Genomic DNA, 27,619 nt, shown 5'->3' with positions numbered 1-27,619 from the left:
AAGGAATGGCCAGCAGTGGTCCCGGCGGTGGCAGAAGTTGTCACCGCTTGAATTTTCCAACATTCACTGCCACTGTCCTGGTGATTTCGGGAAGTATTGCAGAAGAAAACTCCGCTTTAATATTTCTTGTCTTCCATAATGTAACATAATGTGACAGTAAGAAAAAAGATAGAACTTGCATTTGCCTTTCACGTTCTTAGGATATCCCAAAGCATTTCACAGCCAATTAATTACTTTTGAAATGTAGTCACTATTGTTATGTAGGCAAATGCTGCAGCCAATTTGTGCATAACAAATTCCCACAACCAGCAATGCGATAAACATCAGACAATCTCATTTTAGTGAAGGATAAGTGTTGGCCAGGAGAACTCTCTGCCCTCCTTCAAATAATGTCATAGGATCTATTGCACCACCGAAACAAGCGGACAGGGTCTTGATTTAAAATCTGATCCAAAAAACAGTACCTCCAACAATGCAGCATTACCTCAGTACTGTACTGAAGTGTTAGCCTAGGTTATGTGCTCAAAGACTGGAGGGGAACTTGAACCTACGATCTTCTGACTCGGTTGTCTGAGTGCTACATTGAGCCAAGTTGACACAATTAAAGAAAATAAAGCTGGGATTTAACAAATAGATCAAGAGGCATAGCTTTTCGTCATATGTTTAGGGGCCTTCCAAAATTGTCATTATGTTGAAAAGGGTTCAGCAAGTTTCATGGTCCATTTTTGCTATTTTTAAAAAATGTCTAAAAATAATCAACTTTCAATTTTGTTGTAGCAGTCTCATTGGAGAGAGGATGGAGCCAGAATGTTCTCTTTCACTCTTGTGAAAAAAAATAATTTGTAGATGGCCCCTTATTTCAGTTTGAGGGGTTTTGTCTGTTAACTGCATTGTGCTAATCTGATATCCTGTAGGTTGACATTTATGGAGTTTGTTTTGCCATAATGTTCAGGAGAGACACCACACCCCAAAAAAAAATCGTATGGAAAAGCAGATAATAAGTTCAAAAGTTAGGAGTGAGAGCAAATACAGGACATAAAACTTGGAAGGCCCAACAGAACTAAATCAGAAATGAGCTTTGTTGGCCCCAGGCCCAGATTATCATATTATTTTTCCCATGCCAAAATGAAAATTTGCTAATGAGCTTGGGGTGGGAGCAGTTTGTTTTGATTTTCCTAAATTGGGATTGCATGTGATCTAGATTTGCTTCATATTTGGTGGGAATATTCGTTCATTCCTAATTGTAATATAACTATATACTGGGATAACAACAAATATCTGATGAAGGAGATAATCTCCGAAAGCTTGTGATTTTAAAATAAATTTGTTGGACTATAACCTGGTGTTGTAAGATTCCTAACAAATATCTTGTAACACCTTTAGCATAGAAAACATCCAAGTTCCCTCGCAGAGGTTTAAGCAAAAATGGACACCAAGCCAAAGAAGGAAAAATTAGAAGGGGTGACCAAAAGCTTGGTCAAAATGATACACTTTAAGGAATGTCATAAAGTAGGAGAGGAGGTGGAGAGGCAGAGGGGGAAAGAATTCCAGAGCATTGGGCCCTAGGCAGCTAAAACCACAGCTGCCAATGGTGGGGTGAAGGGAGAAGGGGATGCACAAGAGGCCAGAGTCAGAGGAACAGGAGTTTGGGGGGGGAAGTTGTAATGCTGGAGGAAGTTACAGAGATAGGGAGAAGCAAGGCCATGGAGGGATTCAAACACAAGGATGAGATTTATAAATTTGAGATGTTGGGGGACTAGGAGCCATGGTAGGTCAGTGAGGACAGGGCTGACTAAGCTTTTGACCACCCCTCCTAATCTTTCCCTTGTTAGCTTGGTAATCATTTTTCCTTTGCCTCTGTAAAGTGCTTTGGGACATTTTTCTAGGTTAAAGGTGCTATATAAAGATTTATTGTTGTTATATTTGTAGCAGTAGTAGTCGTAAGCCACGTCCACCAAGAACACATGAGGGGTGATTCCACAATCTGGCGCTTCCAACAAGAAGTGGAGCTCTCTCTGAGTGGCAGCCCCATTAGAATCATCCTTATGGTTTATTCCCTGGTCTGTGCTGAGTTGGTAGATCTAAGTCAGAATGGTGATGTAGTGCTACAACTGGCTTCAGTATCCTTAGACTAGGGAGGGGGAGAAATAAGCTATGGTTCCTACTCCTGATTGAAATCCATTGGCCACTGCTGGAAAAAGTGTGTGTCAGGCAATGACACAATCAGATTTGGCCTTGATGCTCCTCACAATCAAATATCCTGCAGGCACACACGACACAAGCTCACAGGGTGTAGAATGGCCACTTGTGTGAGATATGAGCGGTGTGAGGAACAGTATCCCAGCATGAGCTGCCACTTGCAGGAAAGGAGGGAAGAAAATTGAAGAAGAGAAAGTAAGCATGCAGCTCCTGTAGAGAGCTGCAAGGATGCTCTCACTCATTTAGATGTCATGGAATCATAGAAGGTTACAGCACAGATGGAGGCCATTTGGCCCATCAAGTCCGTGCCAGCTCAATGCACGAGCAATCCAGCTAGTCCCACTGCCCTGCCCTATCCTCATAGCCCTGCATATTTTTTTGTTTCAAGTACTTATCCAGTTCCCTTTTGAAGGCCATGATTAAATCTGCCTCCTCCACCGCCCCCTCGGGCAGCGCATTCCAGATCCTAACCACTCGATGTGTAAAAAAGTTTTTCCTCAGATCATCTTTGGTTTTTTTGCCAATCACCTTAAATCTATGCCTTCTGGTTCTTGACCCTTCCGCCAACGGGAACAGTCAAATTCCTTTATCCCGTAGACACGCATTTATAAAGAGCCTTTAATTTCCTCAGGATATCCAAAAGCACTTCACAGCCAATAAATTAATTTTTGAAGTGTAATTGTTGTTGCTTTTGTAGCAAATGCAGCAGCTAAATTTTATAGAATCATAGAATCTTACAGAACAGAAGGAGGCCATTCGACCCATCATGCCTATGTCTGCTCTTTGAACGAGCTATCCAATTAGTCCCACACCCCATTCTTTCCCCACAGCCCTGCAAATTTTTTTCCTTTTCAAGTATATATCCAATTCCCTTTTGCACAAAACAAAGTCCCACAAACAGTAATGAGATGAACAACCAGTTAATCTGGCACTGTTTAAGGGATGAATGTTGGCCAGGACACTAGGAGAACTCCCCTGATCTTTTACATACATATGAAAAAGTGCACAGAGCCTCATCATTTGGGTGCAATGTTAAGACGGCACCTATGACAGTGCAGCACTACCTCAGTATTGCACTGAAGTGTCAGCCTTGATTATGTGCTCAAGGCCTGTAGTGGAACCTGAAACCACAATTTTTTGATTTAGAGGCTAGAGTGTTATCACTGAGCCTAGCTGAATTAAAGTAAGATATTGCCCTAAGTAAACATTTTTAACAATGCATTTTAGATTGGACAGATTTAAAGCAGTTATAAATAGCTCATTAAGGCTTAGCTCACATTGTATGAGACAATATGTAGGATGTGTTTGTATGAATAGGTTTAGCACATTGTCCGCCCAGTTTTGAATGTTGATAATTTAGTTGGTACAGGATCAAGAGAAACACCCTTGAGATAGCTAACAGCTTTGGCGACCAACATAGCTCTTTTATCTCTGTGCCTCAAAAGGAGTTGAGTCGGTTAATGATCTACAGCTGACAATGATGGATTTGGTCTGTACTTTTGACATTATTAACAATAAAATCAAATCACAATCAGAGGGAGGAGCATGAACCATTCACTTTGATTTCAGAGCTGATAAACCAAATATACCACACAATGAATACATGCTGTTCACTGAAGCAAATTTCAGAAGATACTGAACACTACTCTGCACTGGTAAGGTGAGAGACATGAGAAACTCAGGCCTTACATAACTATTGGGGAAACACTCATCTGATGGGCTATTCCCAGGACAGGTATAATTGTCTTTCAAATCTGTGCTTCTGTATATCTCCTAGCATTTTAATGCTGCTTTATCCTTAATAAGTTCATGCCTTTGAATGTGAGATGTATAAATATTTCAGGATTGATTTTACCTTGTACTAGGTAGATGAAGACAGTGTCAATCTATGGTTCAGTTGTCAATTCATTGATTTTGAGATATGTTCAGGCTGCACTGTTTCAAACAATCTGTTTTTGATATGATGTGACAAAGTGATTTATCCATCACACTATTCCTGTCAAAGTGTTTCTTGTTTAAAAATGTGTACGGAAGGAGTAATTGACCTCGCCTCTATCCTGTGACACTATGTTTCAAGCAATCTCTGCAGAAATTCCTCTTGCTACCTGCAAAATAGAACTGAGTAGTTCTCTCATTTCTTGCTCCGTGTTTAATTTTAGTGTCTCTGTGGTTGTCAAAATTCTTGCATCAGGTACAGTTATCTTTAGCTTCTAGTGGGCTGTTGTGCTTTTGCATAACTTTTCAGTACAGCATTATGTTCTGCCTGTTATGAAATAATTTTGAATTGTTTTTCTGTTCCTTTGCTACTGACACTTATGTATATTTTCTGAAATTTCTGTCGAGTTGCAAGTGGTTTATATATACAATCAAATGTGGGTTTATGCTGGTGAAGGAGTTCAATGTACGTCATAGAGAACAAGGCCAGGTCCTCCTCTGGCTGTACTATTTGGATTAAAACATTTTTGTGTCCTATTAATGATTCAAAAATTGGCGAATCAGTATTCACATGAATATTAGCCAAGGTAAATAGAGTTTCCCATATAAACGGGATTGCTATTATTTTTCAGCAGATACAATATTGAACATTTCGTGTAAAGAAATCCAAGTCAAACAAGAGTAAACGTGATATTTGTTTATGTGGTATTTTGATCAAGGCATGCTGCTCATTGTCAAGTAGATTAATCACTAAAGGATTGAACATTTAAATGTGCTTGCTTATTCTACTGTCTGGCTGCATAAAATCTGGTCTGGTCCAAACTAAGAAATATGCCACTTTATGTCAACAATTTAAAAAGCACTGTTTTATGCTTATTTAAAATAAATATGGAAAGACTCCCCAAAGGCCTATTGAGTAAAGGCCCCACCCAGTGTAACACTCCACCCTATGGTTTCTTTTTTACTGGAGTTAGCATTCTGAGACTGGGAATGCAGTATCAGTTCCAGTCAGGCAGTAATTCGTTTATACTGCCTGCCTGGAATTACAGTTTTCCTGTCCAGCTTTTAATGTTCTGAGAGTCAGAGTAGACTGCAATTTTAGATCTAGTGGCTTGTCTTCGTTCCTTCACATCTGTTCAGTTTTTTTTTTCTCAAGACTTGCCCATTCAATTTAAATATGTAAATCTCATAACTCAGCAACTGCAGTGGTCTCCCACTGAAGGTAGGATGCCAGCTTTAAAAATTGTACAAGAGCCAAGGAGATACTATCAGCTGCAGCACCAAATAATAGGGGCAGCTAGTTAGTGGGATAGTATTAGCACTACAAGCTCTAATGGTAGAGATAGGGCAAAATTCTAATTCTGATGGTATCTCTAAATTTACTGTTACTGTCACAGCGAAAATCAGAGGTCCTAACATCAGCGCTGATTACTGCCAACAAAGTAATCAAACCAATTACGTATTTGGAACTAAAGTGTGAATTATTAAGAATGTGAAATTGATTCTATTCCATAGCTTTGTGCAGAATGCAATTTCAAAATAAAACGAATAAGAAAGCTCATCAGTTTTGATCTGTTTAATCCTGTCCCAAACAAGTGGCCTAATCAAGTTTAAATCATTGAGGTTTGGATCACATTATGTTGTACATTTAAAAATTTCTATTTTTGTCACAGAAATGTGTTTTATATTGGCCAGAGAAACGAGGCATATATGGGAACGTTGAAGTTCTTGTGAACAGCGTTACTGAATGGGAACATTGCACCATCCGGGACCTTACTCTTAAGGTAAAAGTGGCTGGAAACATTACTTAAGTGACAAGAATTGAGCCTCTGTTGATTTACGATTGATCTATTTATATTTTAATGAAATACAAAGTTAACATTTTTCAAAGTTCATATAGTTTTAAAAATGTTCTGAGAAACCTGTATAATTGTTTCATTTTACAATATTATGCCTGTACCGAGAGCACCATATTGCATTATTTAAGCTAGGGTTTTTTTATGTACATGTTATGTATTTATAAGAACAAAATGATGAGAAAAGGCCATCAAGCTCATTAAGGCTCACCCCCTGATGCTGTAACTCCCAGCCTGGCATCCAGCTGCATTTTGAAAGGACCAACTATAATTGCCTCTATTACATTACCTGACAAATTATTCTAAACATTTATCACCATTTGAGTAAAAAAAACTTCTAATAATTATTCCAAATTTAGTTTTCACTATTTTAAATGTATATGCCCATTGGAGTAATCTATATCCTTTTAATACTTTGTACCTTAATGAGAACCCACCTTAATCTCTATAATATTCTATAATATTTCCTCACAGCTCATCCCTTTAAACTTGAGAACATGTCTTATTGCTTTTCTCTGCACTTTCACCAATGCATGTATGAACCGTTCAAAATTATGATGACCAAAATTGAACAAAATATTCCGTGTCATCTGATCAACACATTACAAAGCTTTAGCAGTACTCTACTGTCTGGCTGCGTATCCCAACATTCCAGTTGCTTTTTTAATTGCTTTGCCAAAATATCTTAACATTGAAAGAATCAGTTTAGTATTGCTTCAAGGCCCCTTTCTAAGGCTCTCCAAGCTAAATCTATTCCATTGAATGTATACATATGTCACATATTGTTTTTATGCAATGTGCACTACTTAATATATCTGATATTAATTTTCATTTTCCATTTATGTGATGATTAATTCCTTAAGTCACAATTGCAGGAATTGTAGTTCTAAAATGAAACACTGTGATGGAGAATGGTACTTCTTTTATTTGGTAAACCTGGGTGAAGAGCCAAGATTGATAATATAAGACACCACCAAGGTTGAAAAAAGTAGAAGAGAAGGTGCGATAGATCAAGAAGTGGTTAAGTGGTGCCACACTTGGGTTTTAAAGGCCTGTAAATTGTAGACGGAAGGGAAGACTAAGGGAGGTGATGAGCTCCACAACTTCGAATTTTTGGAAAAGAATGGGTTAGAGAGGAGATGAATTCAATGGAACGAGGAAGAGGAGGCAAAAGATTGGCCAAAAAAAAATCAGAGGTGACATGAGGGAAAAAAATTACGCAGCAAGTTTTTAAGATCTGGAATGCACTGCCTGAAAGGGTGATGGAAACTTTCAAAAGGGAATTGGATAAATACTTGAACAGGAAAAATTTGCAGGGCTTATTGGGAAAGAGCCCTAGTGGGACTAATTGGATAGCTTGGCCGCCTTCTGTGCTGTATCGTTCAATGATTCTATGAGTGTCACCAAAATTACTAATATAGATGTCCCTGTCTTTTCTGACCAGCATGAAGGCAAGTCTCAAAACATAAAGCACTACTGGTATAAATCCTGGCCTGACCACAAGACCCCAGATAGTGCCCAGCCACTACTGCAACTCATGCTGAAGGTGGAAGAGACCAGGCAGAAATCACCTGGCCGAGGCCCTGTTGTTGTACACTGCAGGTACAATACTTCATCATCATCCTCTTCATTTACTCTGTGAGGAACCCACCATTCTTATTTCTAGAAAAGAGGATTGAACACACTTTGTACTGTAGTCGTAGTGGACTATGGACTAGTCTATTGTAGTTGGAATATAATTTACGTAAACAATTAAAACATTATCTCAATATTAAAGATCCAGTGAGATACTGTACAATTAAAAAGCAGTAAAATTATTCAGCAATTGAGTTTTTATTAAACTCTGCACCTGCACCTCAGGTGAGTCATGCTCGGAAATGCACACATTGTGATTTTGTGAACGAGCCACGGCTCTAGTATGATCCAAAGTGGAAGCAGTATTTATAGAACTCCTCTTCCCCTGAGAGTCTGGTTCTTGAACTGTCATTAATGAATCAGCACTTGATTTACTGCTTCATATCCCATAGGATCACTTGCCTTGAATTTTCACATAATCAGTGATGTGCACAGAAAGGGCTAAGGAGGAGCTGAACGTTTGCCCATTTAATGAAACTGCCTCTGAAATAAACTTCTCTCAAAATCACCAAATTTTCAGTAAATACCCAAACCAACAATACTTGTTTAAAATCAGCCCAAACTTCAGTTCTCAAAATTATCCATTTAGCCCAAATATCCACTGACACTTACTAATAAAAGTCCAATTCTGTGTGACAGTGTAGGTTCTTTCTTCTTTATGGAAGTATGAGGGGACAATGCTGACAAGGTGGGATATAAAGAAAGTGAGGGGGTGGTGCCAGATGCTGGGGAGTATCGAGAATATTGGCTTGGTGGGACCATTTTAAAAATGCTATTTAAACAGTATATTATATACACATCTGTAAAAAAAAATGAGGGCATTGTTTCTTAGTAAAACCTCTATTATGTTCAAGTCCAGTATTATCATTTTATCATGGAACAATGGTAATAATAAAATTTTTGAATTTTAAAAGGAAATTTCCTCTGAAAAGATGATTCAAGTGAATAGTATATATATGTGTGTGTGTATATATATATATATATATATAGTGTAGAAGAAGAAGCAGTCAAGTCTGTCAAGGTTCAGGTGACTGTGCCATATCTACCACATATTAATTCGAAGTCATACTTCAATCATTTACACTTCATTGTATTCCCCAGTTGGCTGCTGTACAGACAGAAGTAATGTCCCATCACTATTACATTTGTGTATCATTGTGCTTTCTCAACATATTAAGGAAGGTCTCAGCCATGTGCCAGTTATCAAAAAATTGTTTCAGTGGGATCTGTAAATGGAAGTTATTGAAAGCTGCAAAATATAAATTAAATGCCTGCTTCTCAATGTCAGTCTATTTCATTAGGTCTAGAACTTTCATTTAAAGAGTTGAACAAGAAGACAGTCCCACATAAAGTCATTTAGAACATAACACTTAAAACAATGAGTGGAATTTTATTGGATACAGATACTTTATTTTTCTTTCAGTGCTGGGATAGGGAGAACAGGCTGTTTTATTGCTATCACTATTGGATGCCATCAGCTGAAAAACAAAGGAGTGGTCGACATACTAAGTATTGTTTGCCAGCTACGAGTGGACAGGTAGGTGCCCATATTTCCTTACAGTTACAAAACAAATTGATTGAGAAAAGATCATGATCGCAAGGTAATAATGTATGAGAAAGGCTATCCATCCATCCACAAAGACCCAATTGCAGTGTCAAGTTGTTTTTTAAATGTTCTGTGCCTCCACCACACTATCCAGGACACCATTCCATGTCTTGATCATTCTTTTAGTGAAGAACAATTTCCTGATGTCTGTCTTAAATTTGCCTTTTAGTGGCTTCCAACCTGTGTCTCCTTGTTCTACTTATGCAATTTAAAGTCATTTTCCAGATTAACATTTTCCATATCTTTAACTATCTTGTACACCTCTGTAAGGAGGGCCTGCGAAAATGGGACATGCAGGGACAGACTTTGCTTTGGACTTGCAGTCAATCAGCATCTCTCGCTTTCTCGCTGTAGTTTCATAGAACTTCAATTCTTTTCCCCACTGTTTTCTTGCTCAGGTGACTTCAATTATACCCTTTTGTCTATGCCTTTTCATCATCAAAAATGTAACTATCTATATTACACACAAACAAGGTGACAACACAGAGGTAATTTAGTTTCTTCCTCCTTTGTGTCCATTCATCAACAATGGTTGTCACTCCTACAGCTGATGGATTAGAAATGTGTCCAAGTTTGCATTGGAGACATTAACCCTGTTGTGCTCACAGAGATCCTCCAGCACAGTCATTCTAATAATATTGTTTCTTGTCAGTGACATGTTATCATCCCTGTCCTTTTCCAGTGAAACAGTGTGACATTCTCATTTCTTGCCAGTGGCCTGCTGAAGGCATCCATTCATCCTTGGGAATGGTTCCATGGCTGGTACCAGCGCTCTGATACCTTGCCCTGTCCAAGTGACCATTTTTCATGTATGAACTTAAACAGAAAGTGTTGGCAGGTTATTTAATCATTGTGAGGTATCACGAGCCAAGCCTGATGCTAACTGTACCTGTTGCGTGTGTGCACGCTTGTGCTCACACACTCTCTTTCTCTAATTCTCTCTCTCACACACACGCACGTGCACACACACAAACCAATCTACTTTGCAGAGGAGTCACTGGATCAGATGTGGGAGACCCAGCGGATTATTTTCTCCTTCTTTCCTTAGCCCAGGGACACTGAGCTAGTGGTATTGCCCCCAATGCTACCCTAGCTGAAATCAGGCAATGTGTTGAAATACACCATTCCTGTTCAAATTAATGATCAAATTAACACGAGTAATTAGAATGTAAAGTGACTTCCAGCTCTGTTTTGTTTTATTGGTGTGAAATTTCCTGTGTATCTGCGCCCAGGGACATGTGTAATCGGGGCATAAAGCAAATACCCGCGTAAAAGATCAAGAAAACTTGGGCGTAAGTGTGTTATACACATCCAAATTACCTTGATCTTTTATGCCCATCTATCGAACCCTGGACTCAAACGCATCACAGCTCATTATAATGGCTCTGCCCTCAAGCTAAATTGCTGCAATTACATTGGTTCAAAACAGGTGTAAAATTAAGCCCAGAATCTTAGGCGCAGCAAGAAACAAAATCATTTCTCTGATGTTTATTATGATTATTTGAGCGATTTTTAAAATATTTACCCTCACTGAGATCTGTACTGTATTTTCCGTTTCTTTGAAAGCATTTTTATAGCATCAGAATAAGTCACATTAAAAATTGAAAACCTTCCACGGTCATATGTTCTTAAATGTGCCGGGCTATAAATTGGGCCATGTAGCGCCCGTTTTGTAGACAATACGCGGCCTCCTAAGGACCAAAAATGGCGTCTGGAATGCGCACGCACACTTCTAGCGTGACGTGCGCTGGACACCATCTTGGTAAAGGAGTTTGCACACGCACAGGTAACGAATGCTGGCAGCATGTAAAGTAGATAGAATATGCGGTAGATCAGTGCGCCACGCTGATTTAAAGGGACAGGTGCGATTTTGGAACTCAACGCACCAGCCAACGCATTGTCTTAACCTCGCACTGCTGAACAGGTCGTAAACAGCAAGGAGGACACCTCCTTGTGCTACTTAAAAGGATCATGCAGGAGTTACTGGTTAGATGCTGGATTATTGCATTTGTACCTGTTTTTGGAAGTCCCCTATACTTGATACTAGGACTAGGGGACATAGCCTAAAAATTAGACCCAGGACTTGCAGGACTGAAGTTAGGAAATGCTTCTACACGCAAAGGGTGATAGAAGTTTGGAGCGCTCTTCTGCAAATGGCAGTTGATGCTAGCTCAATTGTTAATTTAAAATCTGAGATTGATAGATTTTTGTTAACCAAAGGTATTAAGGGATATGGGGCTAAGGCGGGTATATGGAGTTAGGTCACAGATCACCAGGATCTCATTGAATGGTGGATCTTCCTATATTCCTATAATAAAGTTTCAGTACTCTACAGGGAGTTGGCTGGCTAGCTGACAGGCAACAGCAAGGGCACTGGCAGAGTGGCAGGGGTGGGAAATTCCACCCCCATATATTTTTGTTGTCCAAACTCTGTAAACTAATTACAATATGCAGATAGCAAATGTAAATTGGCAGGAGCATTAAAACATTGCTCCAACCTGATCAGCCACTTTGCGCATTTATCTCAAAGACGCATTCACAATAATGCAATGCAATGTATTAAAAGGTAACCAATTATCCTCATATCTAAATTTTTCAAACTTACCACTCTGACATTATAAAATAGTATCATTTCCAATACATCTAAGTGCAGCTACTATGTCTGTGCCATTTTTACTTTTTCCTCTTTCCTAAAGGGTTAACTTTGCTTTTGGAGGAGTTTTTGGGTGGTCTTGGTCACTGAAAGATCCTCTTCCTCCTCTTCAAAAGTTGGCAATTTTGGTGCTGGTTCTCCAGGCAGACTGAACAACAACAATAATAACTTGAATTTATATAGCGCCTTTAATGTAGTAAAATGTCCCAAGGCCCAAACCTGCAGGCATAGGGCTATTTGTGCAATATAAAGCACCTCTAAAGGTTGCAGGAATTTAAGGAGTGCTGCATGCCTGACACCTTCGACGTGAAGTTGGCAGAATGTCTAAGAATTGTTTCCTTTGCTTTGTTATTGGACAGCTGTGTAGCCAGGATAAATGTTCTGCCAATCTACGTCAGCAGCATTGTTACATAGAATGATTAGTCCCTCGAGCAGTGGATGTGAGCAAATCGTGCTTTTAGTAAGCACAGTTATTAAGCTTAATAGAATAATTGGAACGGTGGCTGGAAAATGCCTAGAAATTGTATTAACATTATGTGCCGTGGCGTGGAAATAATTGAAGTGATCTCAGCCAGACATTGGATCATGGAAAAGATACTGCATACCTTGGAATATAAAGGTGTTTTTTTTTAACAAAACTACTAGAATGTCCAGGCAATGTGTCAAGGGTGGTGGGAAACTTGCCTTTATTTAAAATGGTGGTAAAGTCATAAGTATGAAGTCCTTTTAAGCAGCTGGACCAAGATTCAATTCTCCGCCATTGCGTTAGAAATCTTCACTATCTGTTTCAGATGGAAGTTGCATTTTAGCAACTCTGTTTGGATTTGGGTCTGATCGCCCATTGAGAAGGTTTTAATTTCCAAAACCCTTTCTCTCTCTTGTTTCACAACATCAAATATTGCAAATTAAAGTAAGTAAAATATTAAGGATCATTTGATTCAGTTTAATTTTGATTTTCTTGCTGGCTTATTTATTAAATGTGAACTGTACAGTAGATTCTGTATAGGATTGGCGTGATTCTGTGAACTTCCATGATTACCTGTAGCTGTTTACTTTTCTGCTTTTCATTCCTTATTTAAATTTTGATTCACCTCCTGTGGTTTGCTCTATTCTTTCTGCTTTTCTTGACTATTGACTGAAGAAGGGTCCCCATCCACAACATAAACTTGTCTTTTGTCTTCACAGATGCTGACTGACCTGCTGAGTGTTTCTAACATTTCCTGTTTTGTTTTAGATTTCCAATATTTTGCCTTTTACTTGATGTTTTTTGTTGGATTTTTTTGGCAGTTCTGTGCCTTTTCCAGCACCTTGATTTCTGTTCTTTCAATGTTGCTCTTTATTGGTTTATTTAAAATAGTCCAAGTAAATCCCACAGAAACACAATTTAATTCACATAAATAAATGACTTTACAACCTTACAACTGAATCAGCTGAGTTAAAAACGAGGCTTTATTGTATACAGCAGATTAAATTGCCCAGTTCTGGAGGTATTCATGAATTACTTTTCATCCTCGTCTATAAGTCCCTCCAAGGACTTGGCCCACCCTACCTCTGCAAGCTTCTCCATCTCTACATCTGGAATGCTCTGTTCTTCTGACTTCAAACTCCTGTAGATTCCTCCTCTCTTTGTCCCACCATTCGTAGCAAAGCCTTCAGGCACCTCAGTCCTGTTCTTTGGAACTCCATACCTGAACCTCTCCAACTCTCTCCACCTTTTAAAACCTCATCAAAAGCATTTCTTCAACAAAGTTCTCTCTCTTCATGGCTCTGCATTCATTTCCTTAACACGCATCTGTGAATTGTCTTGGGACCTTTTGTTATGTAGTTGTACTCCAAAGGGATTGCATTTAGAATATTCACCGTGCTACACTTAACGGCACAATATAGATATAAATCAATAGTTTCATCAAAATATAATATATTTTTATGAATATGGAATATATGAATATTTTTGTCATGACTATCACCATTGGAAGGTTTTACAATATACATTTTACCTTCACATGTAGTTTGCAGCAGCATAGACATTGTAACCACACAGGAGCAGGTGCCAAGAGAATTTCTTCCCTTTAGCTCTACTCTTTAGCTTAGCTGATTTAGTTATAAGCTTCTGGAATAGTTTAGCTATCTAAAAGAAACAATAGGGGTGATTTTAACTCTCCCTGATTGACGGAAAAGGAGCAGGGGAGCAGTTAAAATGGAACGGCACCATTTCCCACTCCATTCCCCCCGTTTTAACATCACTGGTTTTGGCTGCGGCTGGTACTCCCGCTAAAATCCGGCAGGGGCCTCATTAATAAATGTGAATTGGGGTCCCATGATGTTCCTGGGGACCGATGGTATTTTAACCCGCTCCTGAGCGTGGCGTCTGCCATAGCCTCCCCACCAGGTAAAGCGATCGGGAACCCAGCGAGACCCTCTAAGGGAAGTTAAAAAGGACTATCCTTGGTGGGGCCAGGAGGATCCAATAGGACCCACAAGGAAAGTCCAGGCCTCTGCAGGTGTCAGCAGTGGCTCAGTTGCAGCATTCTCACCTCTGAGTTTGAAGGTTGTGTGTTCAAGTCCCACTCCAGAGAGTTCAGCACCAAATCTCAGCTGAAACTTCAGTGCAGTACTGATGGAGTGCTGCACTGTCGGAGGTGCCGTCTTTCGGATGAGATGTTAAACTAAGGCCCCACCTGCCCTCTCGGGTGTACATAAAAGATCCCATGTCACTAAAACTGATTATCTGGTCATTATCACATTGCTGTTTGTGGGACCTTGCTGTGTGCAAATTGGCTGCAGCATTTCCTACATTACAACAGTGACTACACTTCAAAAAGTACTTCATTTGTTGTAAAGCGCTTTGGGACATCCTGAGGTCATGAAAAGCGCTATAAATATGCAAGTCTTTCTTTCCTTCTCTGCAGCCCCAGGCTCTGCACCTCCTCACCAGCCACGAGACCCTCGCAACACACCCCACCCCACTCCCAGACTTAGCTTGCAGCCGGCACCTTTCTCCTGTTCCAACTCCCCCCGCCCCTGCCTACGCCGACCAGCTGCTGCTTTCCACCCAAAACGGGTGAGCAGCTGACCAGCGGCATTCAAACAATGCTTGGCGGTTTTAAAATCTGTCGGGCTTCTCACCGGGAGTTAAGATCTGCCCCAATGTTTCTGTGTGATCGATGGGTTTGCTACATGGCCCTTTATTTAGCAGAAGCTTTTGTTCTGCATAATTAGGCAAATTGGAACCCAGAGTCAGCAGTAAATCAGGATTTGGGGTGTTTAGGTGACAGAACGTCATTGCGGCCCACTCTAACCCACTCCTGTTTGCTACTCCATGATCCCAGCTGGAAAGTGCATGTGTGGATGTCAGGTAAGCACAGGATCAGGCTTGGCTGTGTTGCTCCCAAAAATTGGAAGCCTGACAACACTCATTATGCAGTTTCACAGATGAATAATGGCCAATTGGGCAAGCAACTGGCGCCTGTGGGAACATACCCCATCATGAGTCAGCACCTTCCGGAGAGGAGGGGATAAAACTGACAGCAAAAAATTTTAAAATGACCATTAAAATATGGAATTACGTGAAATGAGGATTGCACTCCCCCTTATTCTGCTAATAAACAGCAGCTGTATATGGTTAGCACAACAAATATTTTGACAGTTGATTTAAAGGTTAAATATGAAATACTCCAGATGTTAGATTAAAAAAGGAACTAATATTAACTCTGTCTCCCTTTATGCTTCTCTTATGTGGCTTTTCCAGAAGATACAATGAGCTTGGTACTGTGGGGAGTAATTTTCACTTTTGGTGGGGACAGAAAACTGGCAGTAGCAGATTGACCGCTTGTTATACACCCCCCTCCCCCGACCCCTGATTTTTTTTCCCCAGTTTTCTGCCCCTGCTGAAAGTGAATGTTGGCTCAGTTGTATGTTGCTGTCAAGAGTTACATGAACAAAACTTCCCAAAGTGCCTCATCGTAATAACTGGTGTGAATCCTGCTTCACTATAATGTTAACTGAGAATTCTACATTTATAGCAATAATTAGGAAATAAAACAATCCAAGCCATGATTGAAAGAAAGAAATACCTGTATTTATATATTGCCTTATCACTTTCTCAATCACCTCAAAGTACTTAATAAAATCAATTACTTTTTGGACCACTGTCACTGTTGCTGTGTAAGTAAACACAAGAGCCATTCTGTGCCAGCAACAAGATGAAAGGCTGGCTAATCTGCTTTGTTGTTGGTGGTGTTGATTGAGAGGACCATTGGCAAGGACACTGGGAGTACTTGTGTTCTCCTTTAAATAGTGCCATGGGAACATGCAGACAGGATCTCAGTTTAATGTCTCACGCAAAGCATGGCTGCTTTGAGGGGACTGTGCCATGGTTGGTTTCAGCCATTTTGACTTAGAAGAGGGAAGAGTGGTGACATGACCAGATTTGAACTATTCTGGGTTTAGAATGATTTGTATTTTCACGTGCAGGAGCTGTGACTCAATTCCTCCTTCACTCAGCCCCCACAACACCCATAGCTAATTCACTAAAAATGAAATATATTTTAACAGTTTGTCTCAGAACCTCCCAACTTTCTCTCTCTCTCCGTCACATTGGCAACGTAAATATAAATACTGTATAAAAACAATATTTTGGAAACAGTTGAACAGGGGAGGTCAATCCTGTTAGTGACAATCAATTCTAGGGTCACACTCTGGCACTGAAAATATTTACTTACATTCTGCTAATATTTAGAATGTGTAAGTGTTGACCACATAATTTATTGCACGCATGAACAGGTTGTGAATAACTCACTGTTGCCTGTAGTGCTCATGTCTTCAATCCTGATCTTTCATTGAATAAGTTTTGTATTCAATGGCTTGCCATCAAATATTATCTCTATGTACATATTTTGTCTATATACATTCTCCATTCTCACTCTCCTTGGGCACAACATATGAGAGACAAATTATCTAAAAATGTAATACAGTAACCTAAATTTGAATATTTGATGAAATTATTTTTTGAAACAAATCCTAAACTGGTAAAACTTACATTATGATCCTCCCTTGAGTTCGTTGTGATGATTAAATAACCTATTTTGGTTATTTGATTGGGAACTCGGGTGGGAAGCTGGCTGGGCAAGCAGACGGGAAGCCCAGAAGGGGGCAGCAGGTCACTTTTAACAACCGGGCTTCATTAACATCCGAAAGGGGTAGAAAGATGCAGCAGGCTGGCTGCCGGCAATTGTAGATCGTCCACCAACACTCAGGTAAGTCATAGGGCGGGTTTCGGCAGGGTCTCGTGGGGTTGGGTAGCCCGGGGCATCAGTGGCCCAGACTTTCCTTGTGGGGCCCTGAAGAGCACTCCTGCTCCTCCTAGCCTCACAAAAGAAAAGTTTAACACTTAGGTTGCAGGGCCTCTTCTTCCTGCAGATCTGGTTTCACTGAGTGGGGCAACCATGGCAGGCATCCTGCTCTGTCAGCAGTTACAATGCCATTGCGGTCCTATGTGCTTCATGGGACTCTGAGTTGCATAAATGTATGAGGCTCCCACCTGATTCAGAGTACCCAGAAGGCGATTGAGATACTGTTCCTGAAACTTGCATTGAGCTTAACTGGAGCAATGTATTACATACATAGTATTTACAGCACAGAATCAGGCCAATCGGCCGGTGTTTATGCTTCACACCTTACTTCATCTCATCCTATCAGCATACTCTTCTATTCCTTTCTAGCTTCCCCTTAGCAAAGTGTAGTAAGCCAAAGATGGAGAAGTGAGGGTGCAGAGGTGAGAGGGAGTTAAAGTGGTGAATGACAGGGAGGTTAGGTTTACACCTGCAGACAGAACAGCAATATTCAGCGATGCAGTCACCTAATCTGTGTGGACCTCCCCAATGTAGAGGAGACCATACTCTGAGCATTGAATACAGTACACTAGATTGGAGGAAGTACATATTTGTCTGTCTCACATGGAACGAGTGCTTGAGGCCCTGAACAATGGTGTGGGATGAGGTGAATGAACAACTATGACATTCACTGTGGTTGCACAGGAAGGGCAACTGGAAGACGGGGTTGTGGAAGAATAAGGGAACAATCCCTCTGGAAAGTAGAGAAGGAAAGGGGAAGATGGTGGTTCGATCATACTGTAGGTGGCAGAAATGGTGGAAGATGATCTTGCGAATGCAGAGGCTGGTGGGGTGAAAGGTGAACACCCTGCACTTATGAGAGAAAGGAGAGCAGATGAGGCACAGGCAATGGGACCAACATTATCATGGGTCTGGTGAACCACTGTTCAGGGGAAACATCGGCTGAAAGAAAAAGGGCATTGCAGCAGCTCTGGTGTGGAAAGTGGAGTCATCAGAGCAGATTCAATGGAGATAGAGGAACCAAGAGAAAGGGATGGAGTCTTTACAGTAAGCAGGGTGGGAACAAGCATAACCCAGATAGATGTGGCATGTAATTTCATCAGCAAAGTGATAGAAGATGCCATCAACAATGCCGTCAAGTGACACCTATTCACCAATAGCCTGTTTGCTAACGCTCAGCTCGTGTCCTAGAAATACTCAACTGCGAACCTCGCCACAGCCTTGACCCAGACACAGACATGAGAACTAAATGCAAGGCGTGAGGTGAGAGTAATTGCCCTTCATATCAGGGCAGCATTCAACTGAGTATGGTACCAAGGAGCCTTGGCAAAACAGAGGTCAGTCGGGTATGGGGGGGTGGGGAGGCGAGGGGTCAATGAGAAAACCTTCCAGTGCCTGAAGCTAAATCTGACAAACGTGAAGATGAAACAGGAGTTCTTCTCCGGTCCCCACAAGGAAAGTTTAGACCTCCCCTGGGCCCCACCCCCAATGATTGCGAGGTCCCCGAAACCCCCTCTCCGTGACTTACCTGAGTACAGGGGTCTTTTCATTCGGTCCAGCTGCTGCTGCTTCCTGCTGATTTCAAGCGGGCAACTGACTGGGCCCATACAGGTGAGGCCCGGGAGTTAAATCGTCCCAGCCTCACACTGCCAAGGTCAGGATGGTTTGCTGCCCACCTGATTTCCCCCCCCCCCACCCCCCACAAGTTAAAGTCAGAGCTTATGTATCTGTGCTCATCAATGTTGAGACTAAAAATCATGTTTTCCATTACATTATTTTCAATCTGCTGAACAAGTTGGGCTGTTCTTAGTGTAGGTCACTCATTGACAATGGCCACTGTGCAACTCTCCACAGAGGTACTGTTGTAGTGATTTGGGCCTGGTATTTGACTAGAATTCTTACAGTATTCACTGAACACGGTAAGTAAGCTGGACAAGTTTGCAGTTAAGCAGTTCTGAATGATCTAATCATAGAATCATAGAATGGTTACAGCACAGAAGGAGGCCATTCGGCCCATAGAGCCCATGCTGGATAAGTTGATCAATGACTAAGTTGATTTAATACAATTTAACTCTATGTAGAAAGTCTGTCACTATTTATCAAATAACTCAGAAAGTTAGTCATAAAAATCTGTCAAAAAAATGAATGGCTGTGTTTATACATTGTTGCTAAATCCAGTAATTTAGTTGCTAGACTAATCAACAGCCTTTGTTTGTAGCAGACATTAGTCATTTCATTTTCTGGTTTTGTGTCATTTTCAGTCATTCATTTCCAGAATTGGTTCATATTCTGTCAACATTCCCAGATTTGCTAACGAATAAGGCACACTCTTCACAAAGTTGTTAAACATGTTAAATGAAAAAGAATTAGTGTACATGGAGTGGGCTGGACACTAGTTCACGGCTATGGTTCCCCACGCAATGATCTCCCATTCTCAGTTAAGCTATCAGGGACATTCCAAGAGAAAACAAAATGCTTCATGGTAAGAAGGAAGGTATAATTGGAGGTTATCAATGTACACATGTCTCCTGCATTTCCTAACATACGAACATACGAAAATTGACGGGCAGGAAAAGATCAGCTGGTCCATCAAGCCTGCCTTCTCACCACGATGGCCGAAACATCATGACTAAACACATCTTCCCTCCCACCTCCCACCCTCCTCCGCAGACATGTAATCTCCTTGGAAAGGCAAAAAACAATGGCTCATGACCAGCATAAATAAAACCTTCACGCAGGTCTCCCACCCATCCTCTCCACTGGGAATGACGTGTGGGATGAAAAAGAAAAATGAACTAGCTTTAAAACAAAAGTGTACAGTTTTCATTTCAGGATACAGGGATCGGTTTTTATATTAAAAAGAATATCTAGCTTTAAGAAGGAGGTTTCTATAGAAAATATGACTTTGCAAAGTAAGGTCTCAAATGTGTAGTTTCTGAAATAATTATTATAAACCATTTTACTGATCAGCTTCTGAGTTAAATGAGGGCAGTAAAATGAATCTCATAAGGTCCGTCTGTAATTGCAGGAATTTTGGGGGAATTTTCTATCCTTGAGCCACAGCTGTGAGACTGAGGCTACTACCTAATGATTAGACAGGATGTAATGCAGTCTGTTAATATTAGTGACAGGAAAAATGCTGCACTTTGTGTGGTCTTATGATCTACACCAGAGCGTGGTTGCCATTAACAATAGACTTGGAAACTAAAGCAATATTTCAGGGGTAGAAATGCATTTTTGCATTGAAAATGGGCAATAACAAACTTAGCAGGCTGATATATATGGTTGAGATCGTAAACATTCTGTATAGTTTCAAATGTAATATTTTACTTGGGTGTACACTTGAAGTGCCATAACCTACAAGGCTACGGACCAAGTGCTGGAAAGTAGGATTAGGCTGAATAGCTCCTTCTCAGCCAGCAGAAACACAATGGGCCGAGTGGCTTCCTGTGCCATAAATTTCTACGATTCTATGATTCTAAAAAGCCCTCTAAAATGAATGCACTCCAAAACTTTGTCTGATACAAGATGAATTAAATCTTTCCCTGCAGTTAAGCCTGAACCTAAAAAATGACTCCACTGACCATCAGGATTGAGCGTTATCAATAAAAATGGTGTCTTGATATTCTTACTTTAATCTTTATTCTCTAAGGTAGAAAAAAATTGAATTGTAATATTTGCAAGACAAATCTGAATGTTTCAAAAAGATGACAAATTGGATTTTTGCACCAGTGCATTAAGCAGATAATCAAAATGGTGACATCCCTGAAAACTGATGTTATCACCTCAGCTTATATAAATTGTTAATCTATTAAAAACAAATCAAAGCATGACAGAGTGGCTGGCTGCCTATCATGATAATTTTTCAGTATGATGTGCAGAGAATAGTTGAATCCAACAGCACCTGTAAGGAAACTATGGGGGAGATTTTTGAGGCCGCTTGCTGGGTGGAAGCAGGGTGGTTGCGCCCTGTAAATGGTGGAGAATGATTTACCACCCCATTCCCGCTGACATTGTGGCCGACACTGTCTTCCGGAGGTCTTAGCACTGGATAACCCGAGCGCCTGCCTGAATAAGGAGGACGGTCCTTTTAACATGCAAATCGGAGTCCCATGACATACATGGAACCCCGATTCCCATTTTAGGACTCAACTGAGCACAATTTCAGCTGGCCATCTAGCCAAAGTGTAGCTCAAAAGATAAGTTTTTATTTAGTTTTGCCAATCCTGGAGGAACAGTAGTGTTCCTCCGGGCTCCACAAAAATAACATGGGCTGTTGCTGCACCAGGTCCCCCCCCTCATGGGAGCAGACCCCCCTCCCCATGACTTACGTTATTCCAAGCCCCCGACACTGACTAGACTGTCCGATATTGTGGTTGTCCGGAGTCAGCGGGCTGCCCTGAGGCACTCGTTTACCACCCGCACTCCGTCGAACCTATGTTAATGAGGCCTGGCTCTCAGAAATGTACCGGGCCTCCCGCCAAAAATATCAGATGGTCAGTCGGCGCCCGAAAACTGCACAGGGAGAAAAATCTACCCCTACAAGTCTGTAATTCACACAGGATAATAGACACTGGAAAGTGACAGAGAGAAAAATAAACGCTTTATAATGAGTTCAAGGTTGCTATTATCCATCATATACCATGTAGCTCAGAACTAGCTTTGCCATATTTTCGATCCTTTGTTTTTCTAATCATGCAATCCATGTGTTTCTGTAATAATGACCACATTGAGCAATTATTAGCAAATAATACAATTGGTGTATTCTATAAAATAATTCACAGAGATAATACTTCTATATTTATTTTTAGATACAGTATAGTAATCCACTCTTGTTTACTAGGTTATAATACTCCATATATTATGAAATTATGCCCTCTGTGTTATTGTGTATAATACTCCTATGCTAAATATATTTTCACACTGTTTGCCTCGGTCATACTGTTTACACAATAATAGTGCAGAAAACAGGAGTGAATATGCAGTACGTGCTAACATTGAAGTCATGTATTGCCTTCAGTGTATTTTGTTTATGAAAGGTATATGCAATTCAGATTAAGTCATATGGTAATTACATGCTCAGCCCTCAAACTAAATTAAGATGAACATTTCTTCCGGATAACATCCTATAATTATACGACTGCTTGAATTCCCAAGGCGCAACATGTCTGAGTCAGGACTACCGGGTAGAGGCTGCACTGTAATTTCAAACTGCTAAAGCATTAATGTGATGGAAGCTGGAGTTTTTTTTTTATAGTTTTCAATATTACAGCCTATATTTGCATAATGCCTTTCCCATCAGAAAAAATCCCAAAGTGCTTTACAGGAGGAGGGAGCAGGAAGTAAGAAAGATATATGGGAAGTGAACATAGGCAAGGTAAAAGAGGTAAATTTTGAAGTAGCTTTTGAATGAGACAGTGTTCCAAAGCTGAAGGCTTTGGCATTCATGTTGGAATGGGGGAAATGGGGTTCGGGCGGAGCAGATGGAGAATTTGTAGTAAACCAATCGGAAGAGTAAAAGTAGCGTGCTGGGCTGTATGCTGGCAACGAAGGGCAGAAGGGCGTTTTAGTAAAATTGAAGTCAATGGGAATCAGGGGGAAAACTCTCCAGTGGCTGGAGTCATACCTAGCACAAAGGAAGATGGTAGTGGTTGTTGGAGGCCAATCATCTCAGCCCCAGGACATTGCTGCAGGAGTTCCTCAGGGCAGTGTCCTAGGCCCAACCATCTTCAGCTGCTTTATCAATGACCTTCCCTCCATCATAAGGTCAGAAATGGGGATGTTCGCTGATGATTGCACAGTGTTCAGTTCCATTCGCAACCCCTCAAATAATGAAGCAGTCCGAGCCCGCATGCAGCAAGACCTGGACAACATCTAGGCTTGGGTTCATAAGTGGCAAGTAATATTCGTGCCAGATAAGTGCCAGGCAATGACCATCTCCAACAAGAGAGTCTAACCACCTCCCCTTGACATTCAACGGCATTACCATCACCAAATCCCCCACCATCAACATCCTGGGGGCCACCATTGACCAAAAACTTAACTGGACCAGCCATATAAATACTGTGGCTACAAGAGCAGGTCAGAGGCTGGGTATTCTGCGGTGAGTGACTCACCTCCTGACTCCCCAAAGCCTTACAAGGCACAAGTCAGGAGTGTGATGGAATACTCTCCACTTGCTTGGATGAGTGCAGCTCCAACAACACTCAAGAAGCTCGACACCATCCAAGATAAAGCAGGCCGCTTGATTGGCACCCTGCTTGATTGGCACCCCATCCACCACCCTAAATATTCACTCCCTTCACCACCGGCGCACTGTGGCTGCAGTGTGTGCCATCCACAGGATGCACTGCAGCAACTCGCCAAGGCTTCTTCGACAGCACCTCCCAAACCCGCGACCTCTACCACCTAGAAGGACAAGAGCAGCAGGCACACGGGAACAACACCACCTGCACGTTCCCCTCCAAGTCACACACCATCCCGACTTGGAAATATATCGCCGTTCCTTCATCGTCGCTGGGTCAAAATCCTGGAACTCCCTTCCTAACAGCACTGTGGGAGAACCGTCACCACACGGACTGCAGCGGTTCAAGAAGGCAGCTCATCACCACCTTCTCTAGGGCAATTAGGGATGGGCAATAAATGCCGGCCTCGCCAGTGACGCCCACATCCCATGAACGAATAAAAAAAAAATTTGCCGATGATGTCAGTGCTGTGCAAGATAGAAACCAGATTGGAGGAACTTGAGCAGAGAGTATTGGAAGAGGTTGGAGTGAGTGGCAATGATTCATTCAAGTTCTTTAGAGAGGAAGGAGGCCTTGGCGATAAGCAGCAGTTTGAGAAAACAGAATGGTCCAGGGTGGACTTTTTAAGGGAGGTGGTGTTGATGGGGGAAGGGGATATAATACCTGAGAGGAAGAGATTGATGTCAAAAGGTGAGGAGCCATGTCAGAAGGAGATTGAGTGAGCAGGTAGTGAGCCTCGTAGAGCAAATGCCAATGATGAGAGCAGGGGAGGAGATGGGGAGAAACTATGACGTGGCAGGGTGGGACTGGAAGGGGAGGGATGATGTGGTTTCAGAAAAGGTAGAAGCAGCTGAGCAAATAGCCTCAATTTTGGAGATGAAGAAGTTCATTCACTCCTTGCATAGAGTACCAGACATGAGGACAGAGAGGGTGGGAAAGAAATGGATGAGGCGGTTTGCGGTGAAGAGAATTTTTCCCTCCGGGATGATACTGGGATAATAAATTCTCAGGTTTTGAGTGATGCTGACAAGGCTTTGTTGCCCTGAGATGATGGTGGTGATGGGCCTTCCCCTTGAACCACTGCATTGATGCTGCTCCCATAATACTGTTAGGTCGGGATTTCCAGGATTGATGAAATGGAGAACACGGAGGTGATAATGCTCCCATGACATAGCTACACTTCCTTCTTGGAGATAAAAGTTACAGGACTGGGAGCTGCTATTGAAGTAAGCTTGATGAGTTGCTGCAGCGCATCCTGTAAATAATGCATACTGGAGCCACAGTGCATCGGTGATGGAGGGGGTGAACGTTGAATTTGGTGGCAGAGCGCTGAACAAGCAGACTGCTTTGTCCTGGTTGGTACTGAGTTTCTTGAGTGCAGCAGCATGCATCCAGGTAAATGGTTAGTGTTCCATCACACTCCTATTTTGAGCCTTGTAGATGGTGGAGAGGCTTTGAAGTGAGAGTTCCCAGCATCTGCCTTGCCTTTGTAGCCACGGTGTTGATATGGCTGGTCCGGTTAAGCTGCTGGTCAATGGTGACCTCCAAGATGTTGACAGTAGATAACTCAGTAATAATGATGCTGTTAAAGATCAGAGGGAGGTAGATAGACATTTTCTTGTTGAAGATGGTCATGGTCTGGCACTTGTGTGGCATAAATGTTACCTGCCATTTGTCAGCCCAAGCCTGGATGTTGTCCAGGTCTTGATGTAGGTTGGCATGGGCTGCTTCATTATTGAAGGAATTGTGAATGAAGCTGAACACTGTGTAACATTAGCGAACAGCCTCACTCCTGAACCTATGATGAAGAGGAGGTTATTGCTGAAGCAGTTGAAGATGGTTGGGCTGAGAATGCTTCCATGAGGTACTCCTGATGTGGAGATGCCGGTGATGGACTGGGGTTGACAATTGTAAACAATTTTACAACACCAAGTTATAGTCCAGCAATTTTATTTTAAATTCACAAGCTTTCGGAGGCTTCCTCCTTCCTCAGGTGAACGTTGTTGGAAATGAAATCCTCAAAATGAAATCGCATTTATAAATCACAGAACAATGCTTGGTGATTACAGACAGTTTTTTCAACTGCCCGTTGCCAAGGCAATCAGTGTGCAGACAGACAGGTGTTACCTGCAAGGTCTCCGAATATACAATATTTAAAATAAAATTGCTGGACTATAACTTGGTGTTGTAAAATTGTTTACAATGAGGTACTCCTACAGCGATGTCCTGAGGCTGCAATTATTGGCCTCCAGCTACTCATGAAGCATATAAGCTCAACCCTGCAGCCCTCAAATTTTAGGTAGCAAAGCTGGCTGTTGTACCATGGGGAATGTTACGAATGAGCAACTGATGTGAAAAGGAATCAAAAGAAGAGACAAGGCAAGTGCTAAATGGGTCAGTAGAGGATGACGTTGTCATGGTCAGTTGCAAGCCGGAGCAGAAAGCGTGGAGAGTTAGAAAGACTTCTATAGAGAAGCTAGGAGGTCATTTCTTTCTGAGGCGAATGTAAAAGTGTTAAGGTGACCAATGCAACATAGATGATGAGGAAGATGAGGAACTAGTTATAAATGGCCTTGTTGAAGATTGTGACCTCAGTAATGGAGAGGCTTTGTGATGAATGGGTTATGGGGGTGACCATGGCTGTTAGTAGAAGAGTAAATGACAAAGTGAATCTAAATGAGGACAGAAGGGTGAACAATACTGAGGTAAGAGTAGATTGACTCCAGGTGCAGGTTGTAGTCACCAAGCATGAGGAATCACCTGATGTAAGGATGGGATTTTTGGTGATAAATTTACTAGGGGCCCTGGAAGAACAATAACCGATGAGGACCTAGAATGAGGATGAGGAGTGGTAGAGAACGAGGAGCTAGAAGAGTAAAAGGACCAGGCAAGATGGGACCTGCAGATGTGAGCCACGTGGTTAGGGCGGGGGACATGGTTTAAAATGTAACAAGATTTGGTAACTTCAACCAGGTTTTGATCAAGTCCATGATTTTGATGCACTGATGTAGGATGAGGTTGCAGATGGAGAGGTCCTCATTCCCCAGAGAACGGGGGCATGATTTTAGCCTGGAAAAACGAGTGGGTTGGGGGTAGGGGGGATTAAAAATTGCAACAATTTCAAACCCACCTCCAACCCACCGATTTCCAGTTTTCATGGGGGCAGGAAGAGGTCAGGCAACCAACCCGCTCTTTGGAGGCGAATTGGTCACTAAAACCTTTCAAGGAGGCTGCGGGCCTCCCATTTTTTCGGGTTTTGTAATTTTAGCCTCTGGGGGCTGGGATTCCCCGGCCTTCACCTTCACGTCACATGAGAGGAGGCAAAAAGGTCTGAAACTGCAAGTAAGTGTCTTTTAGAGCACTGCTTGTGGGCATGGTGAAGCAGGAGTGCTTCCCCCAGGCCCAACAAGCCTGCTTGCAGCGAATCCCCCAGTGATTGCCAATGACACTCCTCCGCCTCCCCCCCCCCCCCCCCACCGCAAACGATCGTCGACCCACCCCCCCCCCCCCCCCAACGATCGTGACCCCTGCGATGACCCGAGATCCCGACCTCCGCCCTCGATGACTGAACCCCGATCTCCCCGATGACTGAAACCCCCCCTGATGACTGACCCTCACCCCCCAGGTGACCTCCTGCCTGCCGATGCGCCCATGCCCGCTGATATTCCCATGCCCCCTCTCCCCCCCCCCCCCCCCCCCACCATCCATCCAATCTAAGACTTACCTGAACTTACCTCGTCCTTGCTCTTCTCCCGTCTGACTGAGACCAGCCTGTCAATTAGGCTAGCCTGTCAATTAGGCTGGCCTGTCAGGCGGGAAACCATCAAAAGTAAAGGCGTCCATTCCCGGCTCCAGGCTAAAATTATGCCCCAGATGTTTTGTAGAGTAATATGGAGTGTATGTATAAGGAGACATTGGAAATGGAAAAAAGATGATGCTCACTAGCTTCTGGCTTCAGCACCAGGCTAAATGTTGCACTGGAGAAAGGCAACAATAATTCCTTATCCAGTAATATCCAGAACTAAGCCCAAATTTCTGAAGCAGTTATTTCCAGGAGCCTGATTTAAATGAACCCATGACAGGAATAGCTGACAGACTCTGGGCTATCCATTAACGCATCCACGTGGTGAATTTTGGCT

General features: G+C 42.0%; 1 protein-coding gene across 1 annotated transcript in view; it reads left to right on the top strand.

Annotated features, from left to right (window-relative positions):
* LOC137334618 (receptor-type tyrosine-protein phosphatase R-like) overlaps positions 1 to 27,619 on the top strand; it is a 188,558-nt gene that overhangs the window by 154,069 nt on the left and 6,870 nt on the right. Inside the window, exons 11-13 of the mRNA XM_067999436.1 lie at positions 5,808 to 5,918; positions 7,435 to 7,592; positions 9,049 to 9,162. Of these exons, the coding sequence (XP_067855537.1) occupies positions 5,808 to 5,918; positions 7,435 to 7,592; positions 9,049 to 9,162 (383 nt within the window). The remainder of the gene's footprint in view (positions 1 to 5,807; positions 5,919 to 7,434; positions 7,593 to 9,048; positions 9,163 to 27,619) is intronic.

Source organism: Heptranchias perlo, chromosome 18 (genome assembly GCF_035084215.1).
Source record: "Heptranchias perlo isolate sHepPer1 chromosome 18, sHepPer1.hap1, whole genome shotgun sequence".
Classification (NCBI taxonomy): domain Eukaryota; kingdom Metazoa; phylum Chordata; class Chondrichthyes; order Hexanchiformes; family Hexanchidae; genus Heptranchias; species Heptranchias perlo.
This window is presented reverse-complemented; position numbering and strand designations above follow the sequence as displayed.